This window comes from Trachemys scripta, chromosome 23 (assembly GCF_013100865.1).
Source record: "Trachemys scripta elegans isolate TJP31775 chromosome 23, CAS_Tse_1.0, whole genome shotgun sequence".
Taxonomy (NCBI): domain Eukaryota; kingdom Metazoa; phylum Chordata; order Testudines; family Emydidae; genus Trachemys; species Trachemys scripta.
In genome coordinates this window covers 9,161,302-9,171,958 of record NC_048320.1, presented here as the reverse complement: position 1 = coordinate 9,171,958, position 10,657 = coordinate 9,161,302, and the positions used below count along the sequence as shown (strand labels likewise).

General features: G+C 53.0%; 1 protein-coding gene across 1 annotated transcript in view; it reads right to left on the bottom strand.

Annotated features, from left to right (window-relative positions):
* COL1A1 (collagen type I alpha 1 chain) overlaps nt 1–899 on the bottom strand; it is a 26,340-nt gene extending 25,441 nt beyond the window's left edge. Inside the window, exon 1 of the mRNA XM_034755736.1 lies at nt 679–899. Coding sequence (XP_034611627.1) covers nt 679–760 — 82 coding nt within the window. The 5' untranslated portion in view covers nt 761–899. The remainder of the gene's footprint in view (nt 1–678) is intronic.
* Between the last annotated feature and the right edge of the window lie 9,758 nt (nt 900–10,657).

The window sequence follows — 10,657 nt, the reverse complement described above, 5'->3', positions numbered from 1 at the left end:
AAAGAGACACCCAGGGGGTGGTTTGGGTCCCCCCCCCCCCCCCCCCGGCCCTCGAACTTGGCAAGGAATCTCACAGCTTCAAATTGATCTAACTTGTCTGCCCGCCAGGGGCATGTTTGAAAGAGACACAGAACATATGAACACACCCAGTTCCCTTCTGCAGCTGGTTAACTTTGCTTGTGGAAGGGATGTTTTCCCCCCCGAGCAGCTTCAGTGGGGGAAGAACGGACATCAACAAATACTTGATTTGTCCACTCCCACTTTTGGAGCCACACGTTCAATCCCCTTCTGACCTCACCCCCTCACACACAATTCCAAATGCTCTGTAAAGGTTGAGAAATTCTTGCCAGCATCCCCACCCCATTTTAAGACACACAATCCTTTAAAAAAAAACATTTCTCCCCATCTCCCTAACCTGACCTTGCAAACGCAGTTTCCTAACTAGAAAAGCATGCAAAATTCCCCTCCTAACCCATCCAACTCACACAAAGCACTAAGTTTTGCAATCCCACTCAAGATCGTTAACAGACTTTTTCTTTGCAGACCAGTCCAACTTTGCATCCCTCTTGCTCTAAAGTGCAATGTTACATTTCCCCCCTGTGCATAAGCAAAGCTGGTTAAACAGAAAATGCATCTCTATCTCTCGTGCAGAAAGTTAGTGAGAAAGTTTTTACTTACTGTCTTCTTCTCCTTGACCTTTGGTGAGTAGTACAGTCGCTGCTATCAACAGCAGTAACCGAGAATCCACAAAGCTGAACATGTCTAAATATTAGACATGTAGACTCTTTGGGCCCCTTTGTTCTGTTTTAGAGTCCAGTCATACAGGGATGATCTGACTATGTAGTTCCAATCCAGACCCCAGCAGAAACCTCCTACTGAGTCTTCAAGAGCCTAGGTTCCCTTTTTATATGATCCAGCATCCCAGAGGTGGGTCCCAACCTAGCTTGCCTCTCAGTGCAGAGGGGAGCTTGGACCAACCCCTCAGCCAATCAGAGGAGTTCAGCTAACACAGTCCCAGGCGGGGACACACACACTTACACACACACACAAAGTTGGGAAGACAATAGCCAACCCCCTTTCAGCCCAATCACAAGGGTACGGACCCATCTATGTAGACTTCCAAAAATCACTGGATCCTCTACATTGGTAGGGCAGGTTGCATGGACAGGAGGGATGTGCTGGGTTCTAGTGACACGGAAAAAGAACCGGAGGAAACCAAGGGAAAATTCTTTGGGGCAGTAGCTCCCTTTGCTTTTGACAGGTTAAAAGGTTGGACGAGTGGTCTGTTAGGAACAATTCTGACCAGAGTGGAAACCCACTGCGTGGCACCACCAGATGGAATGCGGTGCGTTCTAAGTGTCTCAGGGTTGCACCAATAAAGGGGTTTGGGGGCAGAGGAGATTATCACCTTTTCTTTTGCATTTCTCAAAGTGTTTACAATGTTTTTCCGGGTGGGAATTGCAAACAACTTCCAGATATGGCGGGGAAGCGATCTGAATCCCTGCCTTGCTGTGGCTTTCTCTAGCAGGAAACCTGCCTTGTTTTGGTTTTTGAAATAGCCGTAATCCTTTGTTAATTGTGAGTAAAGGCTCAAAAAGTGTATTAAAACATTGTCCGATGGGACCATTCTGTTAAATCGTTCTGGAAATGACAGAAAAGGACCGGGTTTGAAAGGATCTAGAAAGAGGAGGAAAAAAGAGAGACAAGAGAGACAGAGCCACTGGAAAAATGCTGTAATTTCACAGAATTAAACTCTGCAAAATAATGTCTTTAACATCTAGAACAAATATGCACATGGGACATTCAACATCGTAAATATAATTGTTCATTAACCCTAACTCTATGTGTGTGTATCTCTAGATCTAAACAGTTATATAGATGTAGATATATACCCATGTATATATTGCAATATACACCTTGCATACAGGCATTGCACAGAGCAGTAATGCAATACACAATTGTTGTGGGTGTTTTTCTAAAAGCAGAAATAGTGTGAAACCCTAAATAAATTAAAAAGCCCAGTTGTTGGTCTCTGATGGAGATTTCAATGGGTTGGTAAAGTCCCTGATTTGTAACTTTTCTTTCTCAGCCCCTCGGCAAAGCAAAGCAAATGAAAAAGTCACTGAGCTGCCAGAAAGTGGGAAACTGCACTTCAAAAAGGAAACATGGTGCCATCTCTGTGAGAATGCAACGGCACCTAATAATAAAGTGGTCAAACTTGAGTTTCAACTGCTGAAATACTGAAGGTGGATTTTCTAATCCACAGGCTAAACTACAGCAAAGGGGCTTGCTTTTCCTTTCTTTCTTTCTTTCTTTCTTTCTTTCTGGCAGGCCTCCACAGCTGTTTCCACATTTGAAGAGCCACGTTGGTTGGAAAAAGAAAACGCGCCCTGACAATAATACATACTATACTGTGCAATTTTTAGAGGCTATAATTACCCGCAAAAAATATATATGTTTACCAGGCAATAGCAGACTGCCGGATCTTTAGTAAAAAAAAAGGGGAACGGAAAACACAGAGTGCAGAGAATTCTTTGTAGGTTATCTAGACAATGTGGCACTCTTTTTTTTTTTTTTTGGTAAGGAGAATGCTAAGTATGCCTTTAGCCATAACATAAGGATGTACCTAGAGGTCATCTCTGGATAGAGCTGATGGGATTGCTGGTGGAGCGGTGCCAGCTTACACCAGCTGAGGAGTTGGCCCTGTAAATATTCTCCGTGCTCCAGGGGCCAGATTCTTCCAACCCCTCTCCATGAATCCTTAGTCCGATTGACTTTGTTGGAATCACGGGCAGAATAAGAATCTCATCCTGCTTCTCCCCAAGTCAATGATAAAAGCCCTGCTGACGTCAGGGCCTGAGGATCAGGCCCAAAGATAGCAACGGGTGGCAGAATCTGGCCCCTAGCAGCAGCCCCCACCCCAAATGTGTACGTTATTTGGCCTGGCTCAATATTCCTTCTAGAGCAGATAGGCATCTGAGCGCCAGATCCAGCATCGCTCCATTGGAGTCTATGGGCCCGACCCCCAGCGGGGGTAAATCAGCATCGCTCCATTGGAGTCTATGGGCCCGACCCCCAGCGGGGGTAAATCAGCATCGCTCCATTGGAGTCTATAGGCCCGACCCCCAGCGGGGGTAAATCAGCATCGCTCTATTAGAGTCTATGGGCCCGACCCCCAGCGGGGGTAAATCAGCATTACTCCATTGGAGTCAATGGGCCAGACCCCCGGGGAGGTAAATCAGCATTGCTCCATTGGAGTCAATGGGCCAGACCCCCGGGGGGGTAAATCAGCATGGCTCCATTGGAGTCAATGGGCCAGACCCCCAGCAGGGGTAAATCAGCATCGCTCCATTGGAGTCAATGGGCCCGACCCCCAGCGGGGGTAAATCAGCATCGCTCCATTGGAGTCAATGGGCCAGATCCCAGTGGGGGTAAATCAGCATCGCTCCATTGGAATCAATGGGCCAGACCCCCAGTGGGGGTAAATCAGCATCGCTTCACTGGAGTCAATGAAACAGACCCCCAGCGGGGGTAAATCAGCATGGCTCCATTGAAGCTACAACACTTCACACCTGCTGAGGATCTAGCCCACGACTGCCATGTCACCCGACACACATCAGCTCCGTTTTCTTGTGGGGGCTCCAATTTGACCCCACGTTTGCAGGTTAGCAAATAGTAGGCCAAGGGGCCCCGGATGGTCCCTGATGCTGGTGCAAAGAGGGGCTGGAATGCTCCCAGGGCATGGTGGGGGGCCTTACGACCACTTCACACTGCTGCAAACAACTGCCCCAGATGCCCCCCGGCAGAGAATCAGGCCCTACGCTAGGCAATGCTAAAATAAGATAGGAACATTTGCAGCATCCTAATCCCGCCGTTCTACATACACCTTCCAGCTGGTCTGGGGTGAGGACTCGCACACTCACTGCCCTGGTGGCTTAAGATGTTTTGCATTTTCTATTTTTTTTTAAGTATTTTTTTAATGCCTGTGTGTGTTCTCCCTGCGCAAACAAAAAAAAAGGGCCACGTGGAAATTGGGACGAGAGAGGATCATATGGTGAATGCTGCCGTTTTTTTATAGGCTGCCATTAAATGCAAAGAAAGCTTCACCAAAAGCAGCGATCTGTGGGAGGGGTGGTTTCGACGACACACACAACTCTCTGGCCGGCTTTCAACCCTGTATCTATGCGCCCAAGACACGTTGCAGGCGAAATCTCCTCCAATCGCGCCTTTTGGAACTTGGAAAAACCTGGCGGCTCGCCAGGGTGAAGATGTGTCTTTAATTTTTGCAGCATGACAGAAAAGAAAAGAATGTCATCTTTTTTATATAGATATGTATGTAAAGAGAGAGGGAGCGAAGGGGGGGGGGAGAAAAGACGCCACCTCATCATTTGGAATTAACAATCGTGGCTGTTTCAGGAATGCAATGGTTTTGCAGAGAGAGAGAGAGAGAGCTGGGAGGGAATCGAACACGAGCAGGGAAAGAAAAATACCCCCCAAAAAACTGGTAAAGCCATCAGGAGCTTAGGAAAAGGAACCCAAGAGACAGAAAGAATAAACAGAGGCGAAGCAGGAAATGTATGCTGATTTCTGCATGTGGATATCTCTGTTGCGAGGGGCTCTGATGGGAAGGCGACTTTTTCCTAGTGCCACCCTGACCATGTCCAAAGCTCTGAACCCAAAGCCCGTTGGTATCCTTGCATTGACTCCAAGCAGGATTTGGATTGGGCCCTTTTAATAGGGAAACTCAGGGTCCAGATTTTCCAAAGGGGTCTGCATGGGGAGAGCCGAGCTCCTTGGAAAATCTGCCGCCCGATGGGAGCTGCCAGGTGCTGAGTTCTCTTGAGAATCTGGCCCTTACTTAGGTGCCTAATTGTGGTCCTGGGAGATCTGGCCCCCTTTGCAGGTGTTGAGCGCTGGGAGATCTGGCCCCAGCTCTTTGGAAAATCTGTCCCTTGGTGCCCAATCCATCACTGTTGTCACGCATCCATGGAGTTACCCTGGGTGGTCAGTTCTCTTTGGTCCCTTGGAGCTCCACCAAATCTAGAAGGAAGATCCCATCGGGGGAGGGGGTGGATCATGGAGCCCTGGAACATCTCCAGTTGGGGTATCTCATTAGATGGGCACTCCCCCTTGAAATGCACTGCCCCTCACCAAGCCCCCCCCCACACACACACGTGCTACAACCGAGCCCCACGGAGCAAAGCAGAGATGTGGGACCTGCCTGGGGCAGAGCGTTGGATGCTAGCTGAAGAGATGCCTTGTGGCTGGTAGCTGCTAGAGTTCACTTCATGCTCCTGCTCCCCATATTTCCTCACGGGGTGTAAGCAGGGCATGGGCTGCTGCAGTCCCAAATTCCCCTGAGGAAAAGGAACGCACCCCCTTTCAGGGAGTCCCCAGGGGCTGAGAGGATGGAAAACACAGCGAGGTGAAATAGCCTGGTGATTCCCATCCAAGAGAAGCCCTTTCTCTCTGCTGGCTTCTAGGGACCAGGAAATGACACAAGGTAAAAAGGCAACAGGACCCTGATCCCCAGCAGGTGTTAACTGGTGTCACTCCACTGAAGTCAACAGAGCTGCACCAACTTACGCCAGCTGGGGATCTGGCCCCAAGAAGTCCTGACAGCTGAGAAATTACAGTGCTTAAGAGGTGGCTTAACTTAAAGAATCCCAGCTCCTTTCCCTGCAGCTGTAAAATAACCCACGGTCCTCACGCCAGTCTGACCACTCCAGGAGCGATAGCTCCTGACTCACGCTGGTGCAGGGCAGAGGGGTTGCAAATCCACTCTGAGTCCTGCGATGCATGGAAAAGTTTCAGGCTCCTGCCAAAAGCTATGTGCGGGGAGAAACGCCATGGAAGATGGGGGAGATTCATCACCTGTATGGAATTCCAAGGTGACTCATGGCTTTCAAACGGGAATTGACAAGTGTTCGGGACACTGGGAGCTTGGGCTGAGATGTTCTAGGGGGAAGGAAAGGGGGACTCAAGGATCCAGTCTCTCCATGCAGGCCTGGAATCCCAGGAGACCCAACTGCAAGACTTCAACTCCAACCTCCCCCTCATACACCTGGTGTTTTACAACATATCCCAAGAGTTGACTCCCACCAGGTGGACTAAAAGTAGGACCTACAGAAAAACAAAGCTGAACAGGAATTGATCTCAGGGAAGGAGAACCTGGGTTTTGTTTGCTGTCTGCTGGGATAACTGGAGCAGACACAAGGCATCTGGGATAAGTTAACTTGCAGCAACAGAACAGACACATGGGTTGCATTAAATTCCCTTTTTTCCCCTCCAGTTAATCTGAACGCTAAAATGTCTCCAGCGCTCTATGCTGCTGGCACTGGGAAGCCTCCATGTATGTGCAAAATTTTCTTCTGCTTTCCTTTAAGTGATCCCGCCAGCAAGAACTCTATATTAGCCCAGGCCTGCTAACTTTGCAAGATTGCACTGTGAGCTAGCTTGCTTTCTTTCTTTCTCCCCGCTCCCGCCATTTCCCCTCCTGCGAGTTCAGATCGGCACATTTCTTTTGGGTTTCCTTTCATGTGTGCTGACGCGCCAGCCCGCAACCAGGTGCAGAGAGCTGACGTCTGCAGGTCGAGTCCTAGCCCTGCCTTGGCGTGTGCGTCTGTGCACGCTCAGCCAGACTCACTCCGGGCTCCCGAGCTGCAGGGTTGAATGTACCCTCCACTAGGAGGAAAAGTTAGGGAGGAGTGGGGATTTCTGAGGAGTTGGAGGAAGATTGGGAAGCCAGGCAGAGAGGACACTGCCTTGGAGGTGGGTGGCAGGGTGAAAGCGTCGGTCTAAGGACTAGATCGGGGGCAGGGAGTCAGGACTCCTGGGTCCTATTCCCAGTTCTGCCACTGGCTCACTGTTTCTTCACCTCTTGGGCCCTACCTGGACATTTAAAGCCCCCCATATATACACACACACACACACACACATACACACTTAGAGTGACCAGACAGTAAACGTGAAAAATCGGGATGGGGGTGGGGGGTGATAGGAACCTATATAAGAAAAAGACCCGAAAATCAGGACTGTCCCTATAAAATCGGGACATCTGGTCACCCGACACATGCTCCCTGATATCATCACACATTTGGAGACCATCAGCAGGACTGAAACACCCCGATCTGCCAACCAAGTGCCATTAAGATACTAAGGCAGGCGGGCTCAGGGAATAGGCACCTAACCCCCTTAGGCTACTTGGGAAATCCCAGCCCGCTTCAACCAATAAAGCATAATTCGCCAGATGGGAGTAATGGCCCCGCTCCTGCCATTTTTCCACTGCCACTGTCTTCAGTGGGTCCCATCGCAGCTGCATTCTGCTGGGCTAAGGAACGAGGAGAGGCTTGGCCGGAGGGTTGCCATGGGCGGCGTGGCAGGGGACGGTGCCGTTGTACTGCCATGGTAGTCAGAGATGGCATTCTTGCACTCCCAAGGCAGGACAGGGCTATTATTGCCTGTCAGACGGGGCATTGGGAACACGGCAAGCCGGAGTGACCCAACCAAGCAGGCATCTGAGCTCGGGAGCGCCCGGTCAGCACCCTAACCACTGAGCCAGGCTTCCCTCTCACGGGGCAGCCCCGTTAGAAAAGGGTCAGGGCTGATTACTCGTTAGGTGTCGAGGGAAGACTGCCCCACTTGCCCCCATTGGTTGCTGCCCTCCCCTCTGCTGCAGCTCCTCTTCCATCTGGTGCCCACCAGCTGCAGGCCCCAGCGGGTAAGATGCCGGATTGGCACGCCCGAGAGCTGTGGGGAAGAGTGGCCCCACGTGGCCTCTATCCTACGCCCATCAAAGCCAGCGCAATCCTAAGGAGTTTTAGATCAGCCCCGAAGGCCCGATCTGCTCCGGTCAAAGCGGGCGAGGGGTTTGCCATGGGCTTCGATAGGTAAACGAACCGACCCCTCCCACAGTCCCGCACAAATACGAGAGCGCTCCCCCTCCATTGGAACAGCATGGCTGGAACTGCCTAGCCAAGCCAGGGCTCTGCTGAGCTGAGAAGCTGCGCAAGAAAGTGGACTGGCGGAGCTAAATCAATGACTAGCAACGGGGGGGTCTGAACCCGAACCGTTCTGGGCGTCACCTCCAGAGGTGGAGTAGCAATCCCTGTCCAAACGGGCTGCAGTTTGGGAGGGGAGCGGGCGACTGGGGTGTGGATAGGGCAGGGGGGGGGCTATGGGCCTAGATAGAGGATCTATCCGTATCCCCGCTCCAGGGGTATAAGGACATGGTATCAACAGGTGTAACATCCGGAGGACAATCCCTCCAGAGTCCTGACCGGCCCTTTGGAAGAACCGAAGCCGGGGCAGCCCCTAAGGACGGGGCCTGTCTCTCACTGAGCGTCTGTACAGCGCCTAGAACCTCGATATCCGCTGAGGGACGCTAGACACTGCTGTGATAATAAAACCGGGTCCCTTTTCTCTGGCTGCAGGTGAGGCAGTGGCATCTAAGAGTGGGCTCGGGGCCTGGGGCTGGGAGTTGGAGCTCCACTTTGTCTGGTGCTTCCCAAGAAAGCAAGAGGCTCTTGTTAGCTGCCCACTTGCGTAGCAAAATATCAGCTCATTATCCTTCCGTGTCACCTTCCACCTGCGGGCCCCCAAGAGTAATTGCGCGAGCCCCAGCCCCTCTCTGTTAACACCATCCACCCCACTTTGCAGAAGAGGAAACTGAGGCAGACAGGGAAATGACTTGCCCAGGTCACGCAGCACATGGCAGAGTCAGGGATAGAACCCCAGAGCCCCGATTGCCAGTCGCACCAGAGAGACCACCAGACCCTGCTTTATTCTCCAACGTACCTTCACCCCTTACGGAGCAACGTCCGGGTTTGCACAGGACGAGCACGTGATTCCGAGGGGAAGGGATGAATAGGGAGCCCAGCTCGCACCGTGATTTAGCATGACCTTGGGAGTGACCCGGTGTGCCAACCTGGGGGAGAGGGAACAGGGGCGGGATCTAGGAGTTTGGTAAAAAGCAGACTTAGAAAGGGGCCCCCTGGTTTGTTAGTTGGTGGAGAATCCAAGGCCTGTCCCAGGCTGCAGTAGTGGGAGCGTGGGCCAGTGGGGAGGGACCTGGCCTGGCCCAGACTCTGCGTTGTGTAGGCCACTTCACCTCTCTCTGCTTCTGTGTTAACTGGGGGCCGGAGCTGTCCCTCACTGAGTGTTTGTTCAATGCCCAGGGCCATGGAGGCCCGCAGCAGGGCCTAGGGCAAGTCACTTCCCTGCCCGGTGCCTCAGTTTCCCCTCCTGCCCTTTGTTGTCTCCATTTGGATTTTAGTCTCTTTGGGACTGTGTCTCATCTGCACAGTGCCCAGCTAGTGTGGTGCTGTAATAGAGAACTAGCCAGCCAGGCTGAAGCCAACAGGACTTGTCCTGGTATCAGTCCTAGCCAATATTCCTCCACCGCCCCACCTGTGCCTGAACGCAGCCGATCCAGCAAATGCCACGTTTGCCCCTGCTCAGAGAGAGACGGGTGCACCCCGCCACTGCCAGCGTAGCGAAGAGCTGCCCCGCCAGCACCCTCCCCCCAGCAGATAACATCAGCCGCGGCAAGCAGACGGGGAGAGACCCTCTGCCGCCCCCCGGCTCTCTGAGACGGCATCCGGCCGGATGAACGGCTAGCTGGCTTCAGGCTCCCACGTGGCCAGCTTCAGGAGTTCAGGCGTGGTCCGGTCTGGCAATGCCTGGGACATCCAGGCCAGCCCACCGGGCAGCGGCGGTGCTGGGGAGGGTGCCGCAGGCATGCCGGATGGTTGCTGTTTTCGTGCCGGGCTCCCTGGGGGCTTTCTCCAGCTGAACGCTGCTGACTCAGAGGCGATTGACTGGCTTTCTAGCCTCGCTTGTCTCGGCCACACGCACAATCGTCCACGGCTACGCTGTAATACCCGGGCAGGGTCACGTTAATCTCTGGCCCGGGCGCCAGCCACCCGCCCTGACAGCTCTGATCCCTCGCTTGGGACTTCGGGCTTCATCCCTGCATCGTGGGGTGGCTTCCTTTGCGCCCCCACTCTCCACAGCCAGACAGCGGAGCTCCTTCCTTGCTACACACCCCGAGCCTCTGCCTCCGGCAGCAGGCTCCACCACAGGCCACAGGCCGGCCGACGCCCAGTCTATTTCGGGCCGGGCTGCCGGGGCACCGGGGAAGCTTTTCCCTCTTCACCCTCAATTGTGGCGGGCGGGGCACCGCCTGGCCATCGCTCGCAGCGAGCTCGGGGGCTATTTCCAGGGGCTGTTCAAAGGGCCCGGGGCGATTTCGTAATTGAACTCTTGCTTGCCAAGAAGGCGCGAGGCCCATTAGACGGGACCGTAAGCAGGGCCTTGGGGAGCCAAGCCGGGAGGGAATGCTCTTGCCGAGGGCTGGGAAATCGTAGCTCTGCTCGGGTCACATTGCAGCAAGGTGGGGGTGGGGAGACTCCGTCAGGGGGGAAGAGAAGGAAGGAGAGAGACACCAAAGCCCTATTAGGTCTCCGGGCTGCTTCCAGAAAGCTCTTTGCAAGGCCCTTAAAATCTGTGTCGGTCCCTTAGAGACCTGCTGGTTTAGTGCCTGAGATCCTGGCGCCTGGTCCCCAGAGGATAACAGCCTGCTACCTAGGAGCACCTAACGGAGTTGCCCCTTTAGCTCAGTAGATTGGTGCTTGCCCCTGTGGGCCCAGCAGACCTG